Source organism: Pseudophryne corroboree, chromosome 1 (genome assembly GCF_028390025.1).
Source record: "Pseudophryne corroboree isolate aPseCor3 chromosome 1, aPseCor3.hap2, whole genome shotgun sequence".
NCBI classification, from domain to species: Eukaryota; Metazoa; Chordata; class Amphibia; order Anura; family Myobatrachidae; genus Pseudophryne; species Pseudophryne corroboree.
In genome coordinates this window covers 1028811158-1028828173 of record NC_086444.1, presented here as the reverse complement: position 1 = coordinate 1028828173, position 17016 = coordinate 1028811158, and the positions used below count along the sequence as shown (strand labels likewise).

The 17016-nt window shown below is 46.2% G+C and overlaps 1 protein-coding gene across 4 annotated transcripts in view; it reads left to right on the top strand.

The window, feature by feature from the left end:
• The window catches only part of LOC134922808 (uncharacterized), a 338146-nt gene that overhangs the window by 294536 nt on the left and 26594 nt on the right, over nt 1-17016 (top strand). For all 4 annotated transcript variants that reach the window (XM_063920697.1, XM_063920699.1, XM_063920696.1 and 1 more), the window contains 2 exons: nt 6668-6915; nt 15656-15824. In XM_063920697.1, the coding sequence (XP_063776767.1) occupies nt 6668-6915; nt 15656-15824 (417 nt within the window). The remainder of the gene's footprint in view (nt 1-6667; nt 6916-15655; nt 15825-17016) is intronic.

The following is a 17016-nucleotide window of genomic DNA, read 5'->3' as shown; positions in this document are numbered from 1 at the left end:
CGTTTCACCGCGTCTGACAAGTTCTCAGCATGGCGCTGAGACCGTACAGGACCCCTGGATCCTACAAGTAGTATCCCGGGGGTACAGATGGGAATGTCGAGACGTTTCCCCTTCGCAGGCTCCTGAAGTCTGCTTTACCAAGTCTCCCTCCGACAAGGAGGTAGTATGGGAAAAAATTCACAAGCTGTATTCCCAGCAGGTGACAATTAAATTACCCCTCCTACTACAGAAAAGGGGTATTATTCCACACTATATTGTGGTACTGAAGCCAGAAGGCTAGGTGAGACTTATTCTAAAAATTTTTTTTTTGAACACTTACAAAGGTTCAAATTAAGATGAAGTCACTCAGAGCAGTGATAACGAACCAGGAAGAAGGGGACTATATAGTGTCCCGGGACATCAGGGATGCTTACCTCTATGTCCCAAATTTGCCCTTCTCACTAAGGGTACCTCAGGTTCGTGGTGCAGAACTGTCACAATCAGTTTCAGACGCTGCCGTTTGGATTGTCCACGGCACCCCGGGGTCTTTACCAAGGTAATGGCCGAATTGATGATTCTTCTTCGAAGAAAAGGCGTCTAAATTATCCCTTACTTGGACGATCTCCTGATAGGGGCATAGTCCAGGGAACAGTTGGAGGTCGGAGTAGCACTATCTCGGATACTGCTACAATCAGCACGGGTGGATTCTAAATATTCCAAAATCGCAGCTGATCCCGACGACACGTCTGCTGTGCCTAGGGATGATTCTGGACACAGTCCAGAAAAAGGTGTTTCTCCCGGAAGAGAAAGCCAGGGAGTTATCCGAGCAAGTCAGGAACCTCCTAAAAACAGTGCATCATTGCACAAGGGTCCTGGTAAAAATGGTGGCTTCCTACGAAGCAATTCCATTCGGCAGATTTCACGTAAGAACTTTTCAGTGGGATCTGCTGGACAAATGGTCCGGATCGCATCTTCAGATGCATCAGCGGATAACCCAATATCCAAGGACAAGGGTGTCTCTCCTGTGGTGGTTATAGAGGGCTCATCTGCTAGAGGGCCGCAGATTCGGCATTCAGGATTGGATGCTGGTAACCACGGAGCCCAGCCTGAGAGGCTGGGGAGCAGTCACACAAGGGAAAAATTTCCAGGGAGTGTGATCAAGTATGGAGACTTTTCTCCACATAAATATACTGGAGCTAAGGGTAAATTTATAATGCTCTAAGCTTAGCAAGACCTCTGCTTCAAGGTCAGCCGGTATTGATCCAGTGGGAAAAACATCACGGCAGTCGCCCACGTAAACAGACAGGGCGACACAAGAAGCAGGAGGGCAATGGCAGAAACTGCAAGGACTTTTCGCTGGGCGGAAAATCATGTGATAACACTGTCAGCAGTTTTTCATCCCGGGAATGGAAACTGGGAAGCAGACTTCCTCAGCACGACCTCCACCCGGGAGAGTGGAAACTTCATTGAGAAGTTTTTTCCACATGATTGTAAACCGTTGGAAAATACCAAAGGTGGACATGATGGCGTCCCGTCTGAACAAAAAAACGGGACAGGTATTGCGCCAGGTCAAGAGACCCTCAGGCAATAGATGTGGACGTTCTGGTAACACCGTGGGTGTACCAGTCGGTGTATGTGTTCCCTCCTCTGCTTCTCATACCTAAGGTGCTGAGAATTATAAGACGTAGAGGAGTAAGAACTATACTCATGGCTCCGGATTGGCCAAGGAGGACTTGGTACCCGGAACTTCAAGAGATGCTTACAGAGGTCTTATGGCCTCTGCCGCTAAGAAGGGACTTGCTTCAGCAAGTACCATGTCTGTTCCAAGACTTACCGCAGCTGCGTTTGTCGGCATGGAGATGGAAAGCCGGATCCTAAGGGAAAAAAGGCATTCCGGAAGAGGTCATTCCTACCCTGGTCAAAGCCAGAAAGGAGGTGACCGCACAACATTATCACCACGTGTGGCGAAAATATGTTGCGTGGTGTGAGGCCAGGAAGGCCCCACAAAGAAATTTCAACTCGGTCGTTTCCTGCATTTCCTGCAAACAGGAGTGTCTATGGGCCTCAAATTGGGGTCCATTAAGGTTCAAATTCGGCCCTGTAAATTTTCTTCCAGAAAGAATTGGCTTCAGTTCCTGAAGTCCAGAAGTTTGTCAAGGGAGTATTGCATATACAAACCCCTTTTTTTTTTGTGCCTCCAGTGGCACTGTGGGATCTCAACGTAGTTCTGGGATTTCTCAAATCACATTGGTTTAAAACCAGTCAAATATGTGGATTTGCAGCATCTCACATAAAAAGTGACCATGCTCTTGGCCCTGGCCTGGACCAGGCGAGTGTCAAATTGGTGGTTTTTTCTCAAAAAAAAAAAAAAAAAAAAAAGCCCATATCTGTTTGTCCATTCGGACAGGGCAGAGCTGCGGACTCGTCCCCAGTTCTCTCCCTAAGGTGGTTTCAGCGTTTTCACCTGAACCAACCTATTGTGGTGCCTGCGGCTACTAGGGACTTGGAGGACTCCAAGTTGCTAGACGTTGTCAGGGCCCTGAAAATATATGTTTCCAGGACGGCTGGAGTCAGAAAATCTGACTCGCTGTTTATCCTGTATGCACCCAACAAGTTGGGTGCTCCTGCTACTAAGCAGACTATTGCTCGTTGGATTTGTAGTACAATTCAGCTTGCACATTCTGTGGCAGGCCTGCCACAGCCAAAAATCTTTAAATGCCCACTCCACAAGGAAGGTGGGCTCATCTTGGGCGGCTGCCCGAGAGGTCTCGGCATTACAACTCTGCCGAGCAGCTACGTGGTCAGGGGAGAACACGTTTGTAAAATTCTACAAATTTGATATCCTGGCAAAAGAGGACCTGGAGTTCTCTCATTCGGTGCTGCAGAGTCATCCGCACTCTCCCGCCCGTTTGGGAGCTTTGGTATAATCCCCATGGTCCTTTCAGGAACCCCAGCATCCACTAGGACGATAGAGAAAATAAGAATTTACTTACCGATAATTCTATTTCTCGGAGTCCGTAGTGGATGCTGGGCGCCCATCCCAAGTGCGGATTATCTGCAATACTTGTACATAGTTACAAAAATCGGGTTATTATTGTTGTGAGCCATCTTTTCAGAGGCTCCGCTGTTATCATACTGTTAACTGGGTTTAGATCACAAGTTGTACGGTGTGATTGGTGTGGCTGGTATGAGTCTTACCCGGGATTCAAAATTCCTCCCTTATTGTGTACGCTCGTCCGGGCACAGTACCTAACTGGCTTGGAGGGGGGTCATAGGGGGAGGAGCCAGTGCACACCACCTGATCCTAAAGCTTTACTTTTTGTGCCCTGTCTCCTGCGGAGCCGCTATCCCCCCCCATGGTCCTTTCAGGAACCCCAGCATCCACTACGGACTCCGAGAAATAGAATTATCGGTAAGTAAATTCTTATTTTTTGTGGATGCCTGTGCCACTAAAACTATCCAAAGTGTTTCCCCAATCTGTGTATGCGCAATGTTTGCATTTCTATCCAGCCCGCTCTTGCACTGTTTTGGCAAACCTTGCACTGATAGCTAATCCTTTCCTCCTGGTTACAGTACCAGGCAGTAGGGTTGTTCATCAACAGCTCTGTTAGGAGGGTCAACCATTGGCTAGAATCCATTGATGATTGAGTTGATTTTGCGTATGCGCAGACTACAGCCGCACATTGAAGCTAAAACTGGTTACCATTGCCATAAGACCATCAGTGGTTGCTAATCATTGATTGTCAAAGTGCAATATTACCAGACAGCAGGCATGCACAACTCTGAACTTCGCACTCTGGGCCTAATTTTGTGTTTGTTATCGGCAGACTGCTCATGTGCTGTGATCGCACTGCACATGCACCACGGTGCCGCTGTGATCTCACACGCGATGAGGATTTAATGGGAAAGAGATTAACAGGAAGTAACTGCTCGTAGGTGTTAATGGGGAGTGTTTGCAAAAATGCAGATGTGTACCTGCCGTCAGCTGCGGGCTCGTACGTACAAAACATAGCATCTGCGTCTCTACTGCCATGTCCAGACCCGATATTCCTTGTTTTTGAGTATAGGCTACGGATGTGTATGTAATTGTGATAGAGCTTGCGATGGCTCCAGTAGGCATCTCTTTTCACTCCTGGGTGGCAGCTTCAGTTGCCAACATCAGCAGTTCTGTAGGCTAGAAAATTGCAATTGCATTTTGCGTACAAACTTGAATTAGGCCCTCTATGTTGTCACACCTTGACGTGGCAAGAGGTTTATACGTTTGTGGTGACCTCTTTTTGTTGTCTGCGGGTCTCCCGGTGTTTGCACCCATGTCAATTAGGCAAGGGGATGGGGCAAGATCAGTGAGTGGAGACGCAGCTAAAAAGCTTCAATTTAGGATTGAAAGGTGGCATTTATTGGATAAGTGAAGTGTGTGGGTGGGAGTGTGGAGGAAATAATGTTGAGAGGGAGGATTGGGTGTTAGTTTTATAGCTGAGTGTGAGGAGTTGGATTCTGTAATGGAAGTGGAGCCATTGTGGGGCCTTTTGGAGAAGGAGGCAGAAACAGTTCGGTTGATGAGAAAGATGAGTTGAGTAGCACCGTTGGGGATGGATAGAGTAGAGCGATCAGGGTGAAGGCAGATTTAGGTAATGTAACATGGATATGGAAGTTGGCTGTGCATGTTCCAACATTAACCACTTAGTTTGGGGATTGTATCAGGATTGGCGCCCCCCAGTAGCAACCCTAGGTGTTTAGAATTGTGGAAATTCCATAAGGTTGAGTGACTACAAGTGCCACAATTCTAAACACCTAGAGTTCCTACTGGGGGGGCACCAGTCCTTACACAATATCCAATATATACGTTCATTATGAGCACACTGAGGGTGGCCCTAGTGTCCAGGAAGGCCTGCCTATTCCCAGAGTCTGTTCTTCATCCACTCCAGACTGTTAGGCGCCGGGGTCCGCTCGTATGCGCGGCCCGGCGCCTAGCAACTAGGGACGCCGTGCGCGTACAGCCGCCGGCTCCCTAGCAACGCTAGACGCCGGGCGCGCTGAGCCGCACGGACCCTAGCAACGGGGACGCCACTGGCGGACCGCGTTCCCCGTTGCTGGGTCCTTTTGGAATTAATAAGTGCACCTGTTCTCTGGCCGTGCAGCAAGGCAGCTGCACGGCATTGATTCTAATCAGCTCTGTCAGCAGCTGATTGGAGGACTCCTCATTAAATACACTCTCAGGGCTTCTCACAGACGCCGGTAATAGCTTCTTGCATGCTGTCTTGTTTGCTGAGAGTCTGTTTCCAGTCCTGCTGTATCCGGTCATTCCAGTCCTCTGAAGTCCTGTACTCGGGAGTTATCATCTCGTCCCTGGAGTCCTGACTGATCACCGTTTAACATCCAGTGGTGTTCGTGAGTCGCGGCTCTGCCGTGTGTAGCGGCTCGGCCGCTTTACCCTTTATAATTTGTGTTTGGAGCATTTTGCGGAGGGTTCCGCTTCCACAGGTCCACTCTGGTATTCGGCGGTGCCGGGTAGGAGTATTGGACAAGTGGATATTTTGGTTGTCCTTTTCCCTGGCGGTTTTTCCGCACATACTTTAGGTTTTTTAGTTAGCTCGTAGCCCCTGGCTTGTTTGTTAGATAGAGGGCCTCTTGTTATCATCCTGCCTCGGATTTCCCTTTGTCTCTCATTAAGACCGGGGGGCATCGGAGTTGGGCAGACATAATCCGCCCTTCAAACGCGGCTGCCAAGGGCTCAAGAAACCATAGTCTCGCAAGGGATTTCTGACAGCACGGGTGAGACAACAGAGTTAGGGCGCCAGGGGCTATTATTCTTTCCTGCTCCCGTCCCCAGCATTCCATTCCAGTGCTCCGGTCCTTGTCATAAGATCTCCTCTGACCAGGAGTGCTGGAATCATAACACAGACATTAAGCACATAGACTTTTTTTTAATGATGCACCTTCCATTTTTAGATTGGGTATTTGTACTTAGGGGGTAATTCAGATCTGATCACTGGGCTGCGTTTTTTGCTGTCCTGCGATCAGATAGTCGCCGCCTACAGGGTGAGTGTATTTTCGCTGTGTAAGTGTGCATTCCTATGTGTTAGCAGAGCTGCTAAAAATCAGTTTGTGCAGTCTCTCAGTCTCTGCGCAGCCCAGGACTTACTCTTCCATTGCGATAGAATCCTGCTGGTTGGGGCTGGAGCTGATGTCAGACACCCTCCCTCAAAACGCTTGGACATGCCAGTGTTTTTCCGGACACTCCCTGTAAACGGTCAGTTGCCACCCACAAACGGCCTCATCCTGTCATTCACCTTGCGTACGCCCGTGCGAATGGATCCTTCGCACCATCCCGTCGCGGACCAGCGATGCCCGTTTTAGCTGTCCGACACGTCTGCACATTACGGTGCATACGCATGAGCAGTTTGGACCTGATCGCCCGCTGTGCGAAAATGCAAAGCAGCTATCAGATCTGAATTACCCCCTTAGCCTCTTCCAAGGAATGATGCAAGTCTGGTGCACATCCGCAGCTGCTACTTTTCCATAACAATTTTTTTTTATCATTTAATACTAACGTAAGTAGTAACGTCAAATAAATTGCAACCCTCAAATTTTATTCATCTTGCATAAAATACATTTACTGGTGTCACAAAAAAGACTATCCATATAGCAGTGTGTTAATGTTATAAGTGCACTATACACTGTATTGCAGGTATCCATCACTGAAGCTGCATGACATAGTACATATTGAGCTATTCAGCGTGCACACGTTTGCATATATTCGCACTGTGAAAGGCTGCTGCAATGACTTCATTACCAAGTTTGATGTGAACCGCCAAGGATCACATGTGGTAGCATTTTCTCAGATTCCCAACACCAATACCACAGAAGTAATAGTTTGGAATTTAGAAACTGAGGACCACAAGCACATGGTGAAATTCTCATCTGTATCCGCTGGAGGTTAGTTGTGTTCTTTTAATGTGAACTGTACTCTTCAGGCTTATTTATACTAGCTATTCAAATGACATTATCATAAAATCAAGGCTTAAATCCAAGTGGTACCCAATGTCTTTTTTAATGTTTTGCAATATGGGAAAGTGATGTCTCAAAACCATTGTACTTAGGTACCATTTTTTATATTCCCGATGTATTATATGTGTTCTTCATGCAATACTTAATTTTTTGGGGACTTTGGGCCTAATTCATGTTTGTAGGCAGATGCAATTGCAATTGTGATTTCCTAGGCTACAGAACTGCAAATGTTAGCAAGAAAAGCTGCCTCACAGGAATGACCAGAGACATCCACTGGAGCCATCGTAAAATTATTCACAGCCTATATGCAAAATGAGGAACATCGAGGTTAAGGGTAGGCCTATGGCTACGCAGACTGGACACAGCAGTAACAACACAGGTCCATGTTATAGCACGTACAAATTTGCAGCCAATTTGGCACACCCCCTAGCACATCAGGACTGTATGGTAGAGTGGCCAAACGGAAGCCACTCCTTAGTAAAAAGCACATGGCAGTCTGCCTGGAGTTTGCCAAAATGCACCTGAAGGACTCTCAGACCATGAGAAACAAAATACTCTGGTCTGATGAGACAAAGATTGAACTCTTTGACTGAATGCCAGGTGTCATGTTTAGAGGAAACCAGGCACCGCTCATCTCCAGGCCAAATGTTTTTCAGCGGCAGGAACTGGGAGACTAGTCAGGATAGAGGGAAAGATGAATGCAGCAACGTACGGAGACATCCTGGATGAAAACCTGCTCCAGAGTGTTCTTGACCTCAGACTGGGGCGACGGTTCGTCTTTCAGCAGGACAACAACCCTAAGCACACAGCCGAGATATCAAAGGAGTGGCTTCAGGACAACTCTGTGAATGTCCTTGAGTGGCCCAGCCAGAGCCCAGACTTGAATCCGATTGAACATCTCTGGAGAGATCTGAAAATGGCTGTGCACCAACGCTGCCCATTCAAACTGATGGAGCTTGGAGGTGTTGCAAAGAGGAATGGGCGAAACTGGCCAAAGATAGGTGTGCCAAGGTTGTGGCATCATATTCAAAAAGACTTGAGGCTGTAATTGCTGCCAAAGGTGCATCAACAAAGTATTGAGCAAAGGGTGTGAATACTTATGTACATGTGATTTCTTATTTTATTATTTTTAATAAATTTGCAAAAATCTAAAAAAAAAACCTTTTTCACATTGTCGTTATGGGGTATTGTGTGTAGAGTTTTGTGGGAAAAAAATTATTTATTCCAGTTTGAAATAAGGCTGTAATATAACAAAATGTGGAAAAAGTTAACCGTCTGGTTTACCGGAATAAGGCACTTAGGTCTGTATTTATTAAAAATCTTTCTGCAGCTCAGCATTGGAGCATAACCTGGCAATAGTAGCCTGTCCTAATGAAGAACTCTTTAGTAAAGCGATAGCTTTTGCTATCACTTTACTGTGGGCATTGCTGTATGCAGGGCACTAATGTGCCCTGGGCAGGCTCTGTCAGGAAGGAACCAAGTGCATCCTAAAGATGTTGCAAGTAGCTCTTCAATCTACAGGGTGTCATATCAAACACCCTGCTAGCCAAATACAGGTTGATTACCCCTAGTTACAGCCCTGCCTGCTGTTTCTTAACCTGCTCGTGCGTGGCCATTATGGCTCAAATGCTCAGAACAAAATTGTGATAGCCGCTAGGGGAGGAGTACGGCGATTGCCAAGGAGGAAAATAAAGGCGCCAGCTGTGCACCCCAGATAGGGACAGAACGACCGTTGCCATCTGAATATGGTGTTTGCTAACAAGCCAAGCTTTAAAAAGCTAAGTTTAGGAGAATAATAAGTTGAGACTAATTGAACTGTTTTCTGCAGCATTCTCACTATTTCCTACATTTTAAGGTTACTTACACCTTGCAGAAACAGCCTTTTCAGCATGGTTTTAGCTTTCATAGACAGACCATTGAAAGTGTTCTGGTTTTATGTCATGCATGTGACAGAGAAAAATGCTCTACACCAGAGATTTTCAACCATTTACAACTCGCGGCACACTGAACAAGATTTAAATATTGCCAAGGCACACTCAAATATAATGGTGATACATGGTGCAGTTGCGTGCCCTAGGATGTCATGTCGCAGCTTCTCCATAGGTAACGCCTTAGCCACATCTGAGAAAGCCAGAAGAGCCCAACACTGCCCAGGCCCAAATTTAGAACTGGCTCTGCAACCACTAAACCCACCAGTATTGCTCGTCCCAGGGCCTCAGTAGCGGCAAAAGACTGACGGGCCAGGCTGTGCTTCTATGGCGGCACACCTGGAGACTGCTTAGGGCACACTAGTGTGCCACGGCACAGTGGTTGAAAAACACTGCTCTACACATTCAGAAATGCTGCTTACTTCCAGTCTCCTTACTGTGCTAAGTAGTATCCAGGCCTCCCTCACCTCTGACCTCCCTGTAGGTCCTCCCATCTGTCAAAGACGTGTTTATGTAATGCAGATAGGGAAAGAAATTGAAGAGACTGGTCTGTTAGTATCCACAAGACTATCCACTCCAAGGCTTTTGGAAAAACACTGGGAAGGTCACTATCTGATGAACAATAGTATTATGGCTGCCATCAGTGGGGTTTGGATTGTACACATGTATGTGCCCTGGGCTGTGAAGTTAGCCCAGTGCTAATGATCTTATCTGATTTCTGAGAGTTGTATCCTTTCTTTACCACTTGGTGACCAATGTTACCATCAATTTCTCATACGTCCTAGAGGATGCTGGGGACACCAAAAGGACCATGGGGTATAGACGGGATCCGCAAGAGACATGGGCACACTATTAGACTTTGAATGGGTGTGAACTGGCTCCTCCCTCTATGCCCCTCCTCCAGACTCCAGATAGACTCTGTGCCCAGAGAGACTGGACACACACTAGGGGAGCTCTCCTGAGTTTCTCTGAAAAGACTTTGTTAGGTTTATTATTTTCAGGGAGACCTGTTGGCTACAGGCTCCCTGCAGCGTGGGAGTGAGGGGAGAGAAGCAGACCTACTTCTTCTGAGTTCAAGGGCTCTGCTACTTAGGCTACTGGACACCATTAGCTCCAGAGGGTCTGATCACTTGGTTCGCCTAGCTGCTTGTTCCCGGAGCCACGCCGTCACCCCCCTCACAGAGCCAGAAGAAAGAAGCCGGGTGAGTATTAGAAGAACAGAAGACTTCAGTGACGGCAGAAGACATCAATCTCTGAGGTACCGCGCAGCGGTCGCGCTGCGCGCCATTGCTCCCCACACAAGCAGCACTACATGGGTGCAGGGCGCAGGGGGGGCGCCCTGGACAGCAATATACCTCTTAGATATGACCTGGCAAAGTGATATACAGTGCATAGGCACTGTATACTGACCCCCGCCAGTATAAAAAAGGTACAAAAATAACAGGACTGAAGCGCGCCGAGAAGCGGGCGTGGCTTAGCCCTCACAACTCTATACAGCGCCATTTTCTCCTCACAGAGATGCTGGGCCCACCAAAACACTGTTAAACAGCTAGCAGTGAAAAATGAGAGGTGGGGGGCACAGTTATTTAGTGCAAAAAATGAAGCACTATATATATGTATATATAATGAGCGTGTGTAAAATGAGTTGGTTAAAGTTTCTGTGTTTTCCCTGTCAGAAATCTGCCCATTTTAGCAATGTTGGTGGGTGTTTAGTACACGTGTGTCGACATGTGTGAGTGCTCTACCACAAACAGATATGGGAATCCCTCTGTCGGCATTGCCGACTCCAGATGGTACTTGATTCATGAGATTAAGTGTCAGCTGGTCAGTAGTGTAAACTTTTCCAAAGTAAACACTGTTTGGGAGACACAGACGTATGTGGGTGACCCTGTCGGCACCAACTATTAGGACTGGGTGTAAAATAATGTAAAAAACCTATACCTGTATGTATGTATATATATATATATATATATATATATATGTATGGTACATTTGCATTGAGCTGTAGCTCGAGCACAGATGTGGTAGTATTTGTGGGGGCGTCCTAGTGAAATTAGGTATATATTTCCCTCAGACCCCTCGGGGTCACAAAAATGTAATTCTGCCCAGTTACTACTCCCTGTTGTAGACACGAATACTATGTTTTATGTCGGCCATAAGGTTTCCTGATTAGATCCACAACATTGGCATTCAGTACATGCTCATACACATTCAGAACACATTAATGTCACTAGGGACCCTGCTGTTCCTGACAGATTTTATATATATATATATATATATGAAATATATATATAGATATATGTGTATATATGTGTAATTGAATGTGTATATTTGTATTACAATTTATTAGGAATGCTGAAGTGAAGTTATTCCTTCTCATGTGCTGGTCGCTCTGTTGATAAAGCTCTAGGTCAGCCGTGACGAGATGGTCTTGAATCCTCACGAGGAGTCTGAGTGTTTATTCTTTTCCCGCCGTGGATGGAATAAAGTGAAAGTCAACCCCTGGTCTGCACGGGACCCTGTCACAAAGGATCGTATACAGGAAACTAAGTAATATTTTAATTATATGCTTTGATGATATTTGCATTACATACGCATGGGGGAGTACTTGTATTCAGAAATGGTCGGTTACCTTGTTATCCGATATAATTACCCTGGGTAGAGATGGGATATTCCTTGGGTCTTATCTAGAACATTGCAGCTTGCTGCCGTGCTACTACAGGAGGTATGCACTAACTCCGAGAAATACTGGAGTATCTTCCCTATGAAGGGATAATCTGGTTTGGGGATGGCTTGGTTAAGTTGATCTCGGCAGATACCACTGATAAGTCTACCTTCTTGTGCTATGTTCCATCACAACGGTTGGTGACGCATTTTTTGTGGGATGCAGTCATTTTGACCGGTTGGATACCGTTTTTCTTCCCCTTCTTTGTAGGTAGAGGGAGGTGAAAAGGTAAGAGATCTGCAGCCTTTTCAACTTCGCAGAAGCAGATATTGTCCTCTGTTTCTACCACATCCACCGCAGGTCGCTGGGTCTATCTTGCTGGAGCACACACCGGTGGGAACTCGTCTACTACTCTTCAGTCAGTCCTGGAATGGACTTGACACAGTGAGTTAAGAATAGAGTCCAAAGGGGGACATACTCGAGTTTTCCAGATGATTCCCCTCACTGATTTTTCAAATAGATCTTACCAATTCTCCTCTGGACGGGGAGGTAGTATGCGACTCCATACAAGAGTTGGTTCGGGATCAGGACATGGTCCGGCTGTCCCTGTCATAAAAAAAAAAAAAAAAGCTGTTATTCAAGCTTTTTCGTGCTTCTGAGCCCGGACAGCTCGGTCAGAACAATCCCAAAAAGATTTCTACTTAAGAAGTTGAACTGCAAGATGGAATCTCTCAGGGCAGGGATCTCCAGCTTGTAAAAGAAGAAAGAGGGTATAAATGCGGTTTCATCCGCATTAAGCTTACCTGGTTTTACTATTCAGGATTGTCATTGTCGTTTCACCGGAGTGATGGCAATATGATGGTTTTCCTTCAATAGTAAGAGCCATTATTATTCTGTACTGGGACGCTCTCCTGACTACGGCGAGGTCTGGAAACAAGTGGTACAAATCGTTGTTTCTCTCTGACCGTTCTTCAACATGGAGAATCACTGTTGATACCAATGACACAGATGTCGGAGTTGGGAATAAGATTAGATACTGCACTGTTGAGAGTTTGTTTTTTCCTGTGGAAAGAGATTTGAGGATCCAGAGTCGGATCAGATTTGCAACAGTGTAAACCCATCAATACGTTCCGTTGATGAAGAAGATGGTTGCGGCCTAGGAGGCCATTCGGTGAGCAGGTCAAATGCCAGAGTGGTTTTTGCGGGACCAGTTGGACAGGTGGTCCGGGTATCACTTGCACATGCACCGGAAAATAATCCTATTTTCCAGGACCAGGATATCTCCCCTGTGGTGGCTGCACAGTTCTCACCTCCTAGAGGAACAAAGGTTCGGGATCCAGGATTAGATCCTGCTGTCCATGGATACAAGTCTCCGAGGCGGGGGAGCAGTCTTTCCAGGGGAAAAGGTCAAGCCGGGAAGCTTGTCTGCAATAAGCATTCTTGAATTAAGAGCTATTTACAACGGAACATCTTCTTCGCGATCTGCCCGTCTTAATTCTGTCGGACGACTTAACAGCAGTGGCGTAAGTAAGCCGCTAGGGCGGAACGAGGAGTAAAGCGGCAATGGCAGAAGCCGCAAAAGTTTTCCGCTGGGCGGAAAGGCATGTAAACGCTCTATTAGCGGGCTTCGTTCCGGGTGTAGACAACGGAGAAATAGACTTCCTCAGCAGACACGATCTCCATCCGGGAGAGTGGGGTCTTCATCAAGAAGTTTTCACAGAAGGGACAAGTCTTTGGGGAAATTCCTCAATTAGACATGATGGCGTCTCACCTCAACAAGAAACTTCTGGGTTATTGTTCCGGGTCAAGGGACACTCAACCAATCGCAGTGGACGCCCTTGTGACACCGTGGGTGTTTTCAGTCGGTCTATGTGTTCCCTCCACTCTCACTTTTTCCGAAGGTGATAAACATAAGAAGAACAAAGGTTCAGGCGATCCTCATTGTTCCAGTCTAGCCAAGGAGGGCTTGGTATCCAGATCTTCAAGACTTACTCAAAGAAGATCCCGGGCCTCTTCCTCTACGAGAGGACCTGTTACAGCAAGGACTGGGCGTGTATCAAAACTTACCGCGGCTGCGTTAGACGGCATGGCGGTTGAATGCCATATCCTAGCCCGAAGGGGTGTTTCCGGTGAAGTAATTCCCACAGTGCTTCAGACTAGGAAAGGAGTAACGGCGAAGCTTTACCACCGTATTTGGAGGAAGTATGTGTCTTGGTGTGAATCCAAGTAGGCTCCTACGGAAGAATTTCAGCTGGGTCGTTTTCTCCATCTTTTGCAAGTAGGCCTAAAGTTAGGCTCCATTAAAGTTCAGTTTTCAGCCTTATCAATGTTCTTTTAAAAAAGAATTGGCCACCCTTCCAGAAGTTCAGATTTTCGTGAAAGGAGTGCTGCACATCCAACCTCCCTTTGTGCCCCAGTGGCACCATGGGACCTTAACGTGGTATTGCAGTTTCTTATGTCACACTGATTGGGACCTTTGCGAAAGGTTGAGTTAAAATTTCTCACTTGGAAAGTGGTCATGCTATTGGACTTGGTGTCCGCAAAGCGGGTGTTGGAATTAGCGGCTTTGTCTCACAAGAGCCCTATTTGATCTTCCATGTGGATAGGGCGGAATTGAGAACTCGGCAACAATTTCTGCAGAAAGTGGTTTCTCCGTTTCACGTGAACCAACCTATTGTGGTGCCTGTGGCTACTGAAGCTTTGGCTGATTTGAAGTCTCTCGATGTAGTCAGAGCTTTGAATATTTATGTCGCCAGAACGGCTCAGATTAGGGAAACAGAGGCTCTGTTTATCCTGTATGCTCCCAACAAAATTAGGACTCCTGCTTCTAAGCAGACTATTGCACGCTGGATCTGTGATACGATTCGGCAGGCTCATTCTACGGCTGAATTGCCGTTACCGAAGTCGGAGAAGGCCCATTCTACCAGGAAGGTGGGCTCTTCTTGGGCGAATGCCCGTGGAGTCTCGGCGGTTCAACTTTGCCGAGCAGCTAATTGGTCGGGTTCAAACATTTTTGCTAAGTTCTACAAGTTTGATACCCTGGCTGATGAGGACCTCATGTTTGCTCAATCGGTGCTACAGAGTCGCCCGCACTCTCCCGCCCGGTCTGGAGCTTTGGTATAAACCCCATGGTCCTTTTGGTGTCCCCAGCATCCTCTAGGACGTATGAGAAAATAGGATTTTAATACCTACCGGTAAATCCTTTTCTCTTAGTCCGTAGAGGATGCTGGGCGCCCGTCCCAGTGCATACTGTATCTGCAGCTATTGGTGGTTACACTCAGGTGGTGTTTCTTTTCAGTCAAGTCTGTTGCTGAAGTTGTTCATACCATGGCATGTGGTATGCTGTTATTGGTCGTGTTTACAAACAGGTTGTGTTACATTTTCGGTCAGCATATTGCTGTATATTTTTCATGCCATCGGCTGGTGTTCTTTTGAATGCCACGTTCTGCGGCATGTTCGAGGTGTGAGCTGGTATGACACTCACCGTATTTAAACAATAAATTATTTCCTCGAAATGTCCATCTCCCTGGGCACAGTTCTCTAACTGGAGTCTGGAGGAGGGGCATAGAGGGAGGAGCCAGTTCACACCCATTCAAAGTCTTATAGTGTGCCCATGTCTCCTGTTGATCCCGTCTATACCCCATGGTCCTTTTGATGTCCCCAGCATCCTCTACGGACTAAGAGAAAAGGATTCTATTCCTATTCAAAATCCTATTTTGTCTCCTATCCTGAAGCCATAATGGCTGAGTTATTTATATAGGACTCAGGGCATTTTTGATCTCCATAAAAATGGCTGCTATATATACAATTCAGTTATTAACAGAGACACGCAATAAATTTTAAACTTTATTTAGCTACTGCCCCTCAGCAGAATGGACAAGCCTGGCGTTCTACTTATATTCCACACACAGGTACTTTACTACTACCATATTCCTGCATAATGGATGTTTTTTTCAGTCTCCTTCCTATGCGTATCTGTGTCATGTATTTTATTGTTAACCTAGATTTGTGGCATGGGAGAGGTTGGCAGTCCTGAATTACATAATTCCTATATATTTTTGTTTCAATGCTATAGGAATATGCTTTGATCTTCGCTACTGCCTAGCGTTCTGTGATGGAGAAAACACCTTACGGTCGTGGAATTTGGCTAACCATATAAATAACCAGTCACTCACCGTCAACATCAACAGGGCAAAAATAACTGATGGGATTCAAGAAATTGTTACAATGAAAAACTTTCCCAGGTAAGTTATTGTAACTGCAGTAAACTATTGAGACCATTTTTATCCTCTTATTGTTGGATAGTACAGTAGTTCTCTGAAAACTTGTTTACCCTAGAGTTTTTGAAGATCTACTAAAATGAAATCATGGGGCTAGTTAAGTTCAACCCTTAAAATCAAGTAGTTTAAGCCAGTGAAATGTAGTGATTTCATGCATTGAAGCCACCGATGTTTCTCGCTGAAACTTCTCTGCTTAAAGACAGATTATTAAAACCACTCTCCTTCCAGCAGCAATAAGAATTTCAATGCTTAAAGCTCTGGTTGCTGAGCTGTGGCCTTCATGCTTATATGAGCCTGTAGGCTGACTAGAGGCGAAACTACCATTGATGCACCTGGGCCTCTGATGTCTAAGGGGCCCATTGCTGCCCAGACCAACAATGAGTAATCCCCTGCACAAGCACAAGAGTGCAAGCAGAGGGACACGCACAGCTGCAGGGGGCTATCAGTGGCCAGTGATAAGTAGAGGGGGTTATGTCTGCAGAGCCAGAGGGGAGGGCTGTCAAGCAGCTTCAGGTCTGGCTGCGGAAGCACCATGGTTGAGATGCGCCAGCTGGCAGGACCGGCAGGGGACGGACTGTCACTCTTATTCTTGAAGGGACTGTTGATCTGGCGTCACCTCGATCTTCTGTGTCACCAGCTCGTGGGTGGAGGTTCAGTGAAGAAAGAGGAAGAGCCACACCAGGCACTAAAAATGCGGCCGGCCTGGGAGACATCTGGCAATCTGCCCCCAGCCCAGCCTGCCCCTGTCACTGTATTACTGCTTTTACTGCCTGTGGCTTAGCCCCACCCCCTTACTCTTTCACTTTATTTTCGTCAGCAGGAGGCAGAGCTTTCGCTGCCTCCCATCCAGATTTGGCTGCATTTTCACATCAAAAATTATTAGAATAATAAATAGCAGATATTTATATATTTATGACATTTATACCTCCCCTGACTGCACATCCATGCTGACTGATCTAGAGCTAAGCATCCTAATTATTATCAATATGTATTTACTATTTATACTGTGAAGTTATTTATCAATTAACTGGGGCACAAATGTCTTTTAACTGAATGTAGCTTTAAGATTTTTTTTATATTTTTTTATAACATTTATAGATTAAATACAGGATGCAATCAAACTGTGTGTTCTTAATATATTGGGCTATACATATGA